We start from the raw sequence: 15439 nt of genomic DNA on the forward strand, positions 1-15439 counted from the left end.
TATCGCTGTACTTGGCCGCATTCATCTTTCCTTCGATTGCAACCAGTCTTCCTTTCCCTGCAGCTGAAAAACACACCCACCGCATGATGCTGCCAACACCATGCTTCACTGTTGGGACCGTATTGAACAGGTGATGAGCAGTGCCAAGTTTTCTCAACACATGCTACTTAGAATTAAGGCCAACAATTTCTATCTTGGTCTCATCAAACCAGAGAATCTTATTTCTCACCATCTTCCTTCAGTCCTTCAGTCTTACACTGAGGAGAGGCTTCCGTTGGGCCACTCTGCCATAAAGCCCCGACTGGTGGAGGGCTGCAGTGATGGTTGACTTTCTAGAACGTTCGCCCATCTCCCGACTGCATCTCTGGAGCTCAGCCAAAGTGATCTTTGGTTTCTTCTTTATCGCTCTCACCAAGGCTCTTCTCCCCCGATTGCTCAGTTTGGCCGGACGGCCAGCTCTAGGAAGGGTTCTGGTCGTCCCAAACGTCTTCCATTTAAGGATTATGGAGGCCACTGTGCTCTTAGGAACCTTAAGTGCAGCAGAAATTTTTTTGTAACCTTAGCCAGATCTGTGCCTTGCCATAATTCTGTCTCTGAGCTCTTTAGGGAGTTCCTTTGACCTCATGATTCTCATTTGCTCTGACATGCACTGTGAGCTAACCAAGTCCAATCAGTATAATCAAACACAGCTGGACTCCAATGAAAGTGTAAAACCATCTTAAGGATGATCAGAAGAAATGGACAGCACCCAAGTTAAATATATGCGTGTCACAGCAAAGGGTCTGAATACTTATGGCTGTGTGATATTTCAGTTTCCCTTTTTTAATAAATCAGCAAACATTTCAACAATTCCGTTTTTTTAATGTCAATATGGGGTGCTATGTGTACATTTAGTAAAAAAATGAACTTAAATTATTTTAACAAATGGCTTCAATATAACAGAGTGAAAAATATAAGGGGGTCTGAAAACTTTCCGTACCCACTGTACGTGAAGGTGGAAAGACCATCGCTTAACAGAAGAGAGGGCTTATCATATCACCCATCTCCCACTTATAATGCTGTTCTTTCATCCATTCCAAAGAAACTGAATAATTCTGCCTAAAACAAATAACATGGCCTCCTTGACCGTAAGCAGCCTCACTACCACTTTACAATAGAATGTAATATAAATAAGGGAGTTTACACTTAATGCCTCTTGTGGACAGATAATGGCCTCTCGGCCAGGCAGCCTAACGACTCTCCTTTTTTTACATTTCAAAAGAATAATACCATACATGGTTTGGGGCGTGCCTCCAACTTTGAGCATAAATAGTTGTTTTTCCATACCAAATCAGGCGAGTGAGTCCTAACTAACTCAGCCTTGTTGCATGAACTGATGACGCATGCTCAGATGTGGGGCAGAACATCTTCTACTGTAAAACAACCAGAACAGTCCAGTTGTGATCGAATCAGTGCTTTGAGAATTAGTTGTGTATAATTATAACTGTTTTCATTAAATGGCATTTTTTTCTTTTCTTTTTTTGGGGGGGGTGAAAAAAAAAGTTTGGTTATTTCAAAAGTGACAGCTATTTCCAAATGAAAAAAGGGTTAACTTTGTGTTTTTTTGTGGTTAGGGAGTGTGTACAGTGCCAAGCGTTCCAAGCGGGTGAGAAAAAGGACACGTGTGAGCGCGACTGCAGCGACTTTATGCTGAGAAAGGTGAAGGACCGCAAGGATCTTCCTCAGCCCACCGACCAGAGCTTCCCCCTCACGCACTGCAAGGAGAGAGACGCCAACGACTGTTGGTTCTACTACACCTTTGCCATCAGGAACGACACCAAGGAGGTCTACGTCGTCGAGATCCTGGGTACAAAACATGCTGTGCCGAAACATAATGTGATATCATGACATCTGGCCACAAAATGTCAAAACATTTGACCCCTAGTTTTTTGCAAGTTGCACAAACTTTGTGGACAAAACATGAATTACAGTAATATACGGACAATCACATCGTGGAGTCAAAATCCTCACAATGTGTGGACATGCATGGTTTTTAATCGTTTGCCCAAAAAAATTTTACTCTTATAAAATTGCTAATTTCTTTTCTAATCATCACTTTTTGTAAAATTGGCAATTTCTTTTCTTGTCATAATCTGTTATTCTGAAATGTGAAATTTTTTTATCATTCTTCAACTTTTGTCTTGTAAAATTACAGCTTTTTAAAAAAAAATCATTGTATTCAGATATCTCATAAAATTATTATTTTTGTTCAAAAATATATATAATTAATTCTCATTCGACTACTATTTGTCTTGTAATGATATTAGTCTCTTAAAATGTTTTTTGTAACAATAATACAAAAAGAAGAGTTAGAAGAGCTACAAGTTTAGTCTTGTAAAATAGTTTTCATATAAATTATTTTTTTTCTTATTACAGTTTTGGTGTTGTAAAAATTTTGACTATTTTTGTACACATTAAAAAAAAAATCTTGTATTCTGCCATTTTTCTCATAAATGGTTCTCATTATTGCTGGGATAGGCTCCAGCACGCCCACGTCACTAGTGAAGATAAGCGGAACGGAAGATCAATTAATGGATAATCTTTTAATATTAAGAGTTCTGTAAGTACAGTAACATTTTTTTTACGATAAGAAACATTTTGTTACATGTAACTGTAAAAAAAATATATATTTTAAATTCCCAATTTTTTTTTTTTTTTTCCCAATTTGTGAAAATGGCAAACATTCTCTGAGCCTTGCATAAATGTTGTCTTTGTGCAAAATTTAATTTTATTCTTTTTTTTATAAATTGAAAAAAATGATAATTTTCGGAAAATTACAAATTTTTCATCGTTACGATTTTATTCTCAGAATTGTTATTTTCAGGAGAATATTTCTCGTAATTCTCATGAACTGAAAATCCCCTTCGCTGGTGTCCCTCTGTAGTGTACTGTAGTGACATGACAAAAGAAATAACCAAAGAAGGCCCTTGTTGAGTTGATCCTTTCAATGTTTGCAGAGCTGTTTGTATTTTTTTGGCCTTTGATGTGACGCGCTGTTTTTAATTATTGTTGTTCAGAATGCCCGGCGGGTCCTGACATAATCCCAATCGTCGCTGGAGTGGTCGCCGGTATCGTGTTGATCGGACTGGCCCTGCTGCTCATCCTCAAACTGCTCATGATCATCCACGACCGCCGAGAGTTCGCCAAGTTTGAGAAGGAGAAGATGAACGCCAAGTGGGACACGGTCGGTCACTCGCCTTTACAAACGTATAACAATGTCAATGAGGACCATTAATCTCTCAATTTAAAAAAAAAAAAAAAAAAAAACGTAATATGACAATTTTGGTGAAATGGCATTTTTTCCGATTAATAGTTCTACTTTATTTTCATCAAATTGCATTTTTTTAAATGTAATGTATCCACTTGATTTTTTTGTAAAATCATTTTATTTTCTAATATTTCGTTTTTATGAAATAGAATTTATTTTTTTCTTGGTTATTCCACTTATTTTTTGTAAAATTGTAGGTCTTTTCCCCTCGTAAAAATTCTAATTGATTTTTTCTTTTAAATTGCAGGTTTTTTTCTCGTAATATTTCCACTTTATTTTCACGCAATTGCAATTTTTTTCTCTTATTTACACTTTATTTTTTGTAAAATTGCAGTTTTTTCCTCACATTTCCACTTTACTTGTGTGAAGTTGCATTTTTTCATAGTAGTTCAATTTTTTTACTGTACGTGTTTTCCCCTCCCCCCAAAATTATAAATTAGATATTATTAATACATTTTGGAGAAATTGCAGACTTTCTGTGAAGTCGTAGTTTTTCTTTTTCTAATATTTCCACGTTGTTTTTTTTGACATTGCAGTTTCATTCTCATTAAACAGACAGTTGAAATGTTACAACCATATTGCAACACATTGCTTTTAAAATTCCAACTTTATTCACATTTTTTAAAATTGTGTTGTGATATTACTTTTTTCGTAAGAAAATGTTTCTCGTGTTGTGATATTACCATTTATTCTCATCAAACATAGTAAGATTCACTTTTCAGCCCAATGAACCTCACAATCGAGATAAAAGTAAAATATTAGGAACAGTCAACATTTGATTATTTTCCCACAATTCCGGTTAAAAATGGGAAGAAAAAGAGTTTTATAAAAAATGCTGTAATGACCTTGAGAAGATGTTTGTGCATCTGTTCATACAAGAACCTGCTCTGCAGTGGCGCCTCCCTCTGTCGGCATGTTGGAACTGTATGTCCATAGCAAACTGGCTGCATACTTATATTTGTCTTTTTGGAAGAAATGGGAATGAATTCTATTCAAAATTTTTACCTTTTTTTGTAAAAAAAATAGCAAAATGCTCATGGAAATTTTATGACTCTTATTCTCGTGGTAGTTTTTTTGTGTGAAATTTCTGGGGGGAGGGGGGTTTCTCTGATGATTTTTGTAAACATCCATCCATCCATTTTCTGAGCCGCTTCTCCTCACTAGGGTCGCGGGCGTGCTGGAGCCTATCCCAGCCATCATCGGGCAGGAGGCGGGGTACATCCTGAACTGGTTGCCAGCCAATCGCAGGGCACATACAAACAAACAACCATTCACACTCACATTCACACCTATGGGCAATTTAGAGTTTTCAATTAATGTGCATGTTTTTGGGATGTGGGAGGAAACCGGAGTGCCCGGAGAAAACCCACGCAGGCACGGGGAGAACATGCAAACACAGGCGGGTCCGGGGGATTGAACCCCGCTCCTCAGAACTGTGAGGCTGACGCTCTAACCAGTTGGCCACCGTTTTTGGAAACAAATGTATGAAAAAAAAGTTTTACATTATCAAATATTCACAAATAAATATCCGTCATGACTATTCGTAAAAAAAATTGTCAATTCTGCTGAATGAAATTGCAACTTTTTCCTTGTGATTTCATGTCGTTATTGTAAAATGTACAATTTTGTCCTCATAAAATGGCATTATTTTCCTATATTATTTTCCTATATTCCTATATTATTCTAGTTTATTCCTATATTATTATAGTTTAACAAGTTACAAAAAAATTGACAGTTTGCTAGTAAAAAAAAATAAAAATCTTGTGATATTGCTGTTTAGCCTCATAAAATGTCTCCCCCCAGTCACTGCGTTCAGCTCTTCCCGGTGGATCCCGAGGCTTTCACATGCCAGCTGGGAAACATAGTCTCTCGAGCGTGTACTGGGTTGTCCCCGAGGCCTCCTCCTGGTGGGACATGCCCGGAGCACCTCATGGGACATCCTAACCAAATGCCTATCCTAACCAAATGCCCAAGCCACCTCATCTGTCCCCTCTCGATGCGATGGAGCGGCGGCTCAACCTCCCGGATGACGGAGATTCTCACCCTATCTCTCAGGGAGAACCTGGACACCCTGCGCAGGAAACTAATTTCGGCCCTTTTTATCCGGGATTTTGTTCTTTCGGTCACGACCCAGAGCTTGTGACCATAGGTGAGGGTAGAACGTAGATTGACTGGTAAATAGAGAGCTTTGCCTTTTGTCTCAGCTTTCTTCACCACGACAGACCAAATACAGAGTCCGCATCACAGTCGCCTGTCGATCTCCCGCTCCATTCTTCCCTCACTCGTGAACAAGACCCTAAGATACTTGAACTCCTCCACTTGGGGGAGGAACTCTTTCCCGACCCGGAGAGAGCACTCGACCCTTTTCCGACTGAGGACCATGGTGTTGATTTTCATCACAACCGCTCCAGCGAGAGTTAAAAGTCACTGTTTGATGAAGCCATCAGAACCACATCATCTGTCTTATAAAGTCTTATAAAGGTATTGAAAAAAATCTGTGACAAAGGGCGGCAGCCTTGGCGGAGTCCAACTCGCACTGGAAATGTATTCGACTTATTTCTGGCAATGCGGACCAAACTCTGACACCGGTTCTACAGCCCTTATTATGGGGTCCGGCACCCCATATTCCCAGAGCAACCTCCACAGTACTCCACGAGGGACACTGTCGAACGCCTTCTCCAAGTCCAGAAAACGCATGTAGACTGGTTGGGCGCAAACTCCCATGCACCCTCGAGGACACTTCTGTTCCACGGCCAGGACGAAAACCATACTGCTCCTTCTGAAACAGAGAATCGACTTCCAGTCGGACTCTCCTCTGCAGAGCCCCTGAATAGACCTTACCGGGGAGGCTGAGGAGTATGAGCCCCCTGTAGTCAGAACACACCCTCCGGTCCACCATCTTAAAAAGGGGGACCACCAGCCAGTCTGCCAATCCAGAGGCACTGTCCCCAATGTCCACGAGATGTTGCAGAGGTGTGTCAGCCAGGACAGCCCCACAACATCCAAAGCCTTTAGGAACTCCAGGTGGAACTCATCCATCCCTGGGGCCCTGCTACCGAGGCGCTTTTTAACCACCTCAGTGACCTCAAACCTGGAGATAGGAGAGCCCGCCTCAGAGCCCCCAGACTCTGCTTCCTCTAGGGAAGGCTTGTCGGTAGAATTGAGGTCTTCGAAGTATTGGGCCCACTGACAAACATCTTTAAGTTGAGGTCAGCATCGCCCCATCCCCACAATACACAGTGTTGATGGTGTACTGCTTCCCCCTCCTGAGATGCCGGATGGTGGACCACAATTTCCTCAAAGCCATCTGGAAGTTGTTCTCCTTGGCCTCACCAAACTCCTCCCACACCCGGGTTTTTGCCTCAGCGACCACAAAAACCGTGTTCCGCTTGGCTAGCCAGTACCCATCAGCTTCCCCCGGAGTGCTACAGACCAAAAAGGCCTGTTATGACTCCTTCTTCAGCTTGACGGCATCCCTTACCGCTGGTATCCACCAACGGGTTCGGGGATTGCCGCCATGACAGGCACGAGCACCTTACGGGCTAAGCTTTGGTCAGCCGCTTCGACAATGGAGGCGCGGAACATGGTCCACTCAGACTCAATGTCCCCCGCCTCTCCCATGACGTGGGCGAAGTTCTGCCGGAGGTGGGAGTTAAAACTTCTTCTGACAGGGGCCTCTGCCAGACATTCCCAGCAGACCCTCACAATACGTTTGGGTCTGCCAGATCGGACTGGCATCTTCCCCCACTATCGGACCCAACACATCACCAGGTGGTGATCGGTTGAAAGGGCCGCCCCTCTCTTCACCTGAGTGTCCAAGACATGCGACTGCAGGTCTGATGACACGACCACAAAGTCGATCATCGAACTACGGCTTAGGGTGTCCAGGTGCCAAGTGTCTTATGTCTGAACATGGTGTTCGTTATGGACAATCCGTGACAAGCACAGGAGTCCAATAACAGAACTGCTTGGGTTCTGATCGGCCGAGCCCCATGGGTGCAGGCACCAGGCGCTTGCCCTCGTGCCCCAACTCCGGGCCTGGCTCCAAATGGGGGCTCTGGTCACCCGTGTCCAGGCGAGGGAAAATTAGGTCCAATATTTTTACTCATCATATAAGGGGTCTTTGAGTATGCTTTTTCTCATCCCTCACCTATGACTTGTTTGCCTTGGGCGACCCTAGTTGGGGCGTGAAGCCCCAAACAACTTAGCTCTTGGGATCATTGGGACACAAAAACCCCTCCACCATGATAAGGTGATGGCTTCAGGAAGGGATAAACACAGCAGTCTCTCGTTTATCGCAGGGTTACGTTCCAGAACCCCACCCTTGCACCCCGCGCGTAGACGAAATACCACAAAGTACCGACCATATATTTATCCTATATATATATATACACTTTAAAGACGTCATAGTCCAACAAATGAAGAATCCAATGTGATTATTTGAAAACTATCTGTTGAACCGGGAAGAGAAAACTCTATGGCTGCCGCTTCACCCTCCAGAAAAGTATTTTTTAGTTTAAAATGATTCAAATCCGAAGATTTTGATTGATAATTGCTTTTCCATGCCCACTAGAATCCCAGTTTGAGTCACCGCCCATTGGTGAACAACCCTAATAGATATTAAGGATTTTAAAATCCACGATACATTGAGACCGCAAAAAGCCAACTGCGATATGACAATGGACAACTAATATTCATTGTTATTGTAAGCTTTATCATCATTTAAAAAAAAAAAAAAAAAAATTCATCAAATTTTTGTTTTTAATCAGCCTGTTCCACGGCCGGGACGAAAACCATACTGCTCCTTCTGAAACAGAGAATCGACTTCCAAAAACAATTTCATCAAATTTTTGTTTTTAATCCATAAAATGATGACTGTGTGTTTAATTAGTGTAGCCCAGATACTCCTTTGTACAAAGCCACTTTAGTATTTGCTTTATAAAATTTTGCGCAGTTTCGCTTACGTTACTAAATATTACAATGTTCTTCTTTTCCCCTGATAGGGTGAGAATCCCATCTACAAGAGTGCCGTTACCACGGTGGTCAATCCTAAATACGAAGGTAAATAATGGAGTGTCTACTCTGCCAAGGAAACACTGTATAAAAAGAAAATTGGGGCTTTGTGTGTGTGTGTGTGTGTGTGGGGGGGGGGGGGGGGTTAACATGTTGTCACTGTTTGATTTTGCGCCACTATCGCTCTTATTTTACTCTGCATCAAAAAAAAATGTGGGATTTCATTTTGTATTGTTTTCATTAAGGTACTGATCTTTTTTTTTTTTTTTTTTTTTTTTTTTTTTTTTTTAAACTTGGTACCTGATAGCCTAACTTTTTATTATTTTGTTTTGTTTGATAAAGCCAAGCCATCAGTGTTTTATGGGATTTTAGAAAAAAAGAGAAAAGATCAAGAAAAAGTGTCATGTAAGTGCGTAGAGCATGTCGTCACTTGTGGAGGTTACGAATTGTGTCCAGTGTGTTTGGGTTCTGTGTAAAAAGCCATATTCATAGAAGTTGCAGGGTGCTAGATTTGATTTGATTTGGTTGGTTGATAGATTGATTGATTCATTGGAACAATCAGTTGAAATGTGAAAAAAATATGTCAGTGTACACTACTTTTTATTACTAGTTTTATTTGTAAAGCCAACTCAGGTGCTTAACCTCTTCTCAGCATTGCCAAATATACACAAACACGCCATTTTGTTAATTTTTTTAAACTCATTTACTTAATTTTGTCAAAGAAAGGAATGCAGACAGTGGATTGTGAAGATCAGGGCGAAGGTAATGTTTGTTTGTTTTTTAAAACATTTGTTCAGATAAAAAATTTTCACTTTATCCCACCTGTTGTTTTAAGTGCCTTTTTTGGGCAAAAAAAGTAATCCACAATGCATTTGTGTGTTTCAGAAATTATTTATTGAATAAAAAAATTGAAATGTATCACTTTTTTTCCTGTTGTGCTTCATTCATATTGCGGGCCATCACAATTACAATATTCTGTTGTTTTTGTGTTATTTAATTTAATGTTATGACATGCAATTAACCTAAAAAAAAATTATTGACCTGAAAAAATGAATATTAGACCAATTGAAATTGATTTATTTTAGTTACTGTAATTGTTCTGATACAAAAATAAATAAATAAACTACTTTTGCCATGTGTAGTAAAATGTTTGTTACACTTTTTTATATTAAAATAGTCTGTGTGTTTGTTTTATGTATTCTTATTGCGGGATTTAGTTCCAAAATAATTAAAAAGACCCAAAAAAGATTTCTGGTTCCATTCAATATTGAAAAATTGTATGTATTTCTGCACATTTGGAATTATTTTAATAGAATACTGGTAAAGTATTGTTTAAAAAAACGAAGATAAATATTAATCTAATTAGTTTTTTAATTTTAGTTGACATAATTGATCATTTTTGGCTGCTGTTTTCTGTACGTGTCATAAACCCAGACCTATGAAAAAGCATTACCTCATATATGGAATTATTTTGATGAAAAAAATGGTTAGTTTACACTTAAAAAAAACAAATATTAGCTTCATTAAAACAGGTTTTTTTGTTGTTGACATTATTGTTGGGTTTAACAAAAAATGCACTTTTACTCACTAATAAAATGTACTTGTTTCACATTTTTTATATACTTATTGTACAACAGTGTTTTATGTCCTCGTAATTTTAAGACTTCTGTATTTAATTGTGCAAAAGAAATTGTCATGATAAAATTCAGACTATTTTCATCAAAATAAAATTCTCAACTTCATACTCATTAAACAATTGATATTACTTAACCCTTGAAAAAATACAGTTTAAAAAAAGAATTAAAAAAAAAAAATTTATCTTATTGTTATCCTACACTTTGTCATTAGAAAATGTCCCTATTTTGGAAACATTTTCATTTTAGAATAAAATGTGGATTTAATTTAAAACCCTACAATTTATTTTTTCCGATATATTTTTAAGATATTCTGTTTTTGTGTATGACAGAAATTGTAACAAAAAAAAATTTAATATAATTTTATGGTATCATTATGCAGTATATGTATTGCTCCATATATATATATATATATATATATTATACAATATCAGTAAGTTTACATCTAAAATACATACTAAGCAAATTAAAACGGATTTATTTTAGTCGACATAATTGTTGGGTTAAAATAAGTGTTTTTGCTATTCTTTAAATACACTGCCAGTCCTCCATGTTAATATGGATTTTTAGATTCAACAGCCGTCAATGGCAGTGAATGAGTTTTATCAAATGGACGACAATTTTTTTTTTTTTAAATCCATTTAAAAAATGTTTTAATAATTCCATATTTCTCGAGACATTCCCGACCAATCGCGTTCCCATCTCTGCTCCGTGGCGTGTGACGCCACTAACCTCGCCCCCTCTCCATCTCACCTCCCAGTGATTGGTGACCGATGTGGTCCAATCAGAAGGCGTCTCTCACAGCAAAGTTGTTAACCCCCAACAGTAGCACTTTAGGTGGCCACCTCTACTTTCAACCTGCCTCAACATCGACAAGGAAATGAACACTTCCACACGATAAAACTCATTTTTATCGAAGTGAGTGGACGCCTCCGAGATGTTTTTGCCCCCCACCGTGACAGCGGTGAGGAGAAGGAAGGAAACGCTTGGATGCAGCCTTAATGTTATTCGGGCTAGTAGTAGCTGCGTCGTTTTTCCTCTCGTTTTTTTTTAACTCGAATATTCGCCACCATTTGGATTATAAAAAGTCACCGTTTGGAAATCTGACGTTGGTAAGTATTCTCTTGTAATGTTTGTTCTGGAAGAAGAGAGGCACCCTCCTCTCGAAATAGTATTTTTACTGATGATTTTATTATAACGAAAATGAATTACGAGCTGTTCAAGCTTTTGATGGCGAGCATAATAATAAGAAGTTACGTTGATATGTTCCAGTTTAGAACCCAAAAAAAATCGATTTCAAGGTGTCGAAGACATGTAGTTGACTTTTTTTTTTTTTTTCCCTTCACATGACTGACAAAAACAGAAGGTCGCAAACGTCATGTGTGATTTGGTTGCTCGGCGTTCGATTGTTCCCAAAAAATAATCGCAAATTCCTGTCTCCCCGCGCTCGGTTTTCACCTCGTTTCACTCACATTTTGGTGGCTTTAAATGTTTCCACCCCCCCTAAGCCTTCTGCTCGGTTTCGAAGCTGAAAAGATTGTTGGCTGGCAGTTTTTTTTTTTTTTTTTTTTTTTTTGTGTCGCTCGACAGCGCCAGGCAGCTGTGTAGAGGTAGCTTGGGGAACTACACGGCCCTGACCTCCCTTGATATTATGCATTTAGTTTTCACAATTTAAAGACTTCCTATGGATCTTAATAACATGCTTGCATCAAAATATCCCGAGGAATAAGAATGATAGACATATTTTTACAGCATGTTGCCAGCAATTAGCTGGATATCATTGCTTTCCTCTACTAATGGAAGCAGTCCCCAGAGTGAGGGAAAACAAGCTAATATAAAATAATGAAAGCATTTTTGTGGGATATGGACAGGTAGTCAACAGCTATACGGGAGGAATCAAGTAAGTGTTTTTCATAAGAAACTGACAATGTTGTTACCTGACTTAAACCGAGCGTCAAGAGATTGAGTTGCATTTATTATTAATAAATAATAATGCATTACACTGCTATAGCGCTTTTCTAGACAGTCAAAGACGCTTTACAGTTTCACGCATTATTCAGTCACTCCTCAGTCATACCTTGGTGGTGAGCTACTTGTGTAGCCAGAGCTGCCCTGGGGCAGTCTAACATAAGCGTGACTGCCATTCTGCGCCTACGGCTCCTCCAACCACCACCAAACATCCGACCACATTCATTTGTAGGCAATGTGGGTTAAGTGTCTTGCCCAGTGACACAACAACGACGCATTCAGAGAGACAAACCGGCGTCCCTCCGGTCGCAGGGGAATACTCTTACCCTCTGTGCCCCGCCCTCTATAATTATTACTGGTGGATACAGCATTGCATCACCAAGCCATCAAAATACATGTCAATGTAACGGAATGTAGTGGCCAAACTTTAAAAAGTAATTTTACCATAGAAAGTCTTAACAGTTGAGTGACTATCCACCTATCAAGTGGGAAATTAAACAACCAACTCAATCTTTAGTTATCTGACTATCTGAAAATGTGTGGGAGCATGCCCTTCTGAAATGTGTCCCACTGTGATGTCACAATTCAGACAAATTACATAACCCCGCCTCACATCAAGTTCTACATCCAATGGTAGTGAGGCTGGCTGTAGTTCCTGAGCCAAATAACCACTTTGACACAGTGGCCGAAGCACTATCATTTCAAAAGGTAAGCAGAGCATTAGCTTCTGACAATATTGTTATAATATTCAGCTAAGTTGTTGACATGATGGTGGGGGTCTTTGTGTTGGCTGTGTCATGCGCCACACACTACAGTAATTGAGAAGTGTAAATTGGTGGCTTGGTGAAGAAATGTTGCAGTGATAATGGTATTTATTCTTTATGAGCGTTCACTTTAAGTGACAGAACATCGTTAGTGTCTTATGATTTAGTAACATTTTATTTTTTTATGCTCCCAGACTCTGGGTAACCTGATTTATTTATTTGTTAACCCCATAGGAGACAATGGAAATAGACCTATTAGACCTATAATAGATCTCTTCCAGGATCACATATTAATACAAACTAGAACCTATTAACGGGATATGTTTTAAGTGAAAAAATAAAAATTTTATGTCATACATGTGTAAAAAGGAAGTGAACATGAGAATCCTAATAAGCCTAACACCAAAAAGATATGATGCTGTCCTACAGCGACAGGCATGTCTCATAACTTCATGTGTGTATTCATCTCTTAACAGTGGAGACTGAACCAAAGTCCAAGAAAAAGCTAAACATGCAGTTAATCCTCTGTGCGCTGAACTTGGCTCTCGCGAGGTATGCTGAAGTTTCAGAGAGGCATACTTTTCCTGTAATTGGAATAAAGTCAAAAGTGCAAGACTTCGAGGTTCAGCAAGTGTACTATGAAAATACAGAAAACATGTTGCAAGTAGTAAGCTAATCAACGTTAGAGTTCCGCCAGTACAGCGAACCCCCGCACATTCACAGTTTGGCATTGCAGAATTCGCTTCTTCACGTTTTTTTAAAATCTTTCCTCTGTTATTCGCTGACAAACCCACCGATTCACTGTTTTGTGCTCAGGCAAGAGTAATAGAAGTATTACTAAAGTAATAATATTACTTGGACGTCATCGTGGTGGCAAAGAAGTATGTTAAAGTATTTTGAGGAGTTGTTGTTATTATTATTATTGAGACTAATGTAATGCTTTGCCACCATCTTGTGGCATCTATAGGCAATTACAGTACAATATAAACCTATTTAAGGTGCACTAATTACTCGCAGATTTTTGTTATTGGTGGCAGGGCTCAATCCCAGTGCCCTGTAACACAAACACAACAATTTGTACCACTTATCTAATTCATTTTATTTTTTTAATTAGAATGATTGAGCATTCTGTGTGTTGCAGGTTTTACAAAATCAATAAATGTGCTAATACTAATCTGGCTAATTTGGCTACATGAAATACCATCCATCCATCCATCCATTTTTATACCGCTTATCTGAGGTCGGGTCACGGGAGCAGTAGCTTTAGCAGGGACGCCCAGACTTCCCTCTCCCCAGCCACTTCATCCAGCTCTTCCAGGGGGATCCCAAGGGGTTCCCAGGCCAGCCGAAGGACGTAGTCTCTCCAGCATGTCCTGGGTCGTCCCGGGGGTCTCCTCCCTGTGGGATGTGCCCTGAACGCCTCACCAGGGAGGCATCCGAATCAGATGCCCCAGAGCTGAGATCCTCCCGGACGACCGAGCTTCTCACCACCTCTCTAAGGGAGAGCCCGGACACCCTGCGGAGGAAACTAATTTCGGCCATTTGTATCCGGTATCTCGTTCTTTTGGTCACGACCCACAACTCGTGACCAAAGGTGAGGGTAGGAACGTAGATCGACCGGTAAATCGAGAGCTTCGCCTTTCGCCTTCGCTCCTTCTTTACCACAACGGATCGATACAAAGTCCGCATCACTGCAGACGCTGCACCGATCCGCCTGTCGATCTCCCGTTCCATTCTTCCCTCACTCGTGAACAAGACCCCAAGATATTTGAACTCCTCCACTTAGGGCAGGATCTCATTCCCGACCCGGAGAGGGCACGCCACCCTTTTCCGACTGAGGGCCATGGTCTCAGATTTGGAGGTGCTGATTCACATCCCCGCCGCTTCACACTCGGCTGCGAACATTAAATACCAATTTATCAATAATAATATGTTACAAGGCTTCTTTAGTTGTTTTATTTGTGCTAATGCACTAATGCCAATTTGGCTACATGATGTACCAGTTTATTTCATAACCTACTAATGTCTTATTCATCACTTTTTAATTTTTTGTTAACCAAGCTAGTTTGGCTTCATTAAGTACTAATATTACAGAAGACTGCTTTATTGTAATATTCAATTCAGGAAATACTTTTTTTTTTATTCCAAATTTTGTTTCTTGCACAAGCATTGGTGTTGGCTACTAGCCCTGTCATAGGTAGCCATTTAAAAGATTAACAAACTTTAGTGATGATTTGATCGTGACATGAATTGATTTGTGTTCTCTCAAGTGCTCACCATGGACGTATTGGATTTATTTGATTTATGGGATTTTACGAAAGGAAACGTGGAATTCCCTTGGCTACATCCTGGTTAAACTTTGACTCCGCTATGGCTGGTAAGTTGACTTTTAAGACCATTTTTTATATAGTTGCCTTGAGTCTGTCTCAAGTCCTCTTGAACTTTCATCGACTTGAAGATCTTTTGTAATTCTGTCTGTTGTTATTTCTACTGACAAAGGTTGACTTGAATGAATTATCCCCCCCCCCCCCCCCGTTGACGTTAGGTGCTTTTACGCCTGAGTCCACTAGATGGAGACATTGTGATGGGTCTCACCTGGTTTTGAATTTTTTAATTATTTAGTTGATTAAACAAGTTAACGTCACATAGGAGAACATTTTATTACCTGTTTTAGACATCTGTCTGTAAGTATGATGTAAGACTCATGAATGATCTTCAACGATAATCTTTTCAATTATTATTAAAATATGACT

At 39.6% G+C, this 15439-nt stretch overlaps 2 protein-coding genes across 3 annotated transcripts in view; both read left to right on the forward strand.

Moving 5' to 3' along the window:
* The window catches only part of LOC133411366 (integrin beta-1-like), a 46701-nt gene extending 38125 nt beyond the window's left edge, over positions 1-8576 (forward strand). Inside the window, exons 13-15 of the mRNA XM_061693675.1 lie at positions 1614-1846; positions 3057-3223; positions 8311-8576. Coding sequence (XP_061549659.1) covers positions 1614-1846; positions 3057-3223; positions 8311-8376 — 466 coding nt within the window. The 3' untranslated portion in view covers positions 8377-8576. The remainder of the gene's footprint in view (positions 1-1613; positions 1847-3056; positions 3224-8310) is intronic.
* Positions 8577-10753: 2177 nt separating this feature from the next.
* epc1b (enhancer of polycomb homolog 1 (Drosophila) b) overlaps positions 10754-15439 on the forward strand; it is a 62293-nt gene continuing 57607 nt past the window's right edge. The window contains exons 1-2 of one of the 2 annotated variants that reach the window (XM_061693237.1): positions 10977-11066; positions 14957-15063. Coding sequence is in view for 1 of the 2 variants with exons in the window: in XM_061693236.1 (XP_061549220.1) it covers positions 10956-11066 (111 nt within the window). In the remaining variant the exon portion in view is untranslated. Of the gene's footprint in view, positions 11067-14956; positions 15064-15439 lie in introns of both variants that reach the window. The other variant, XM_061693236.1, reaches the window with a different exon arrangement.

Source organism: Phycodurus eques, chromosome 13 (assembly GCF_024500275.1).
Source record: "Phycodurus eques isolate BA_2022a chromosome 13, UOR_Pequ_1.1, whole genome shotgun sequence".
In the NCBI taxonomy this organism is placed as follows: Eukaryota; Metazoa; Chordata; class Actinopteri; order Syngnathiformes; family Syngnathidae; genus Phycodurus; species Phycodurus eques.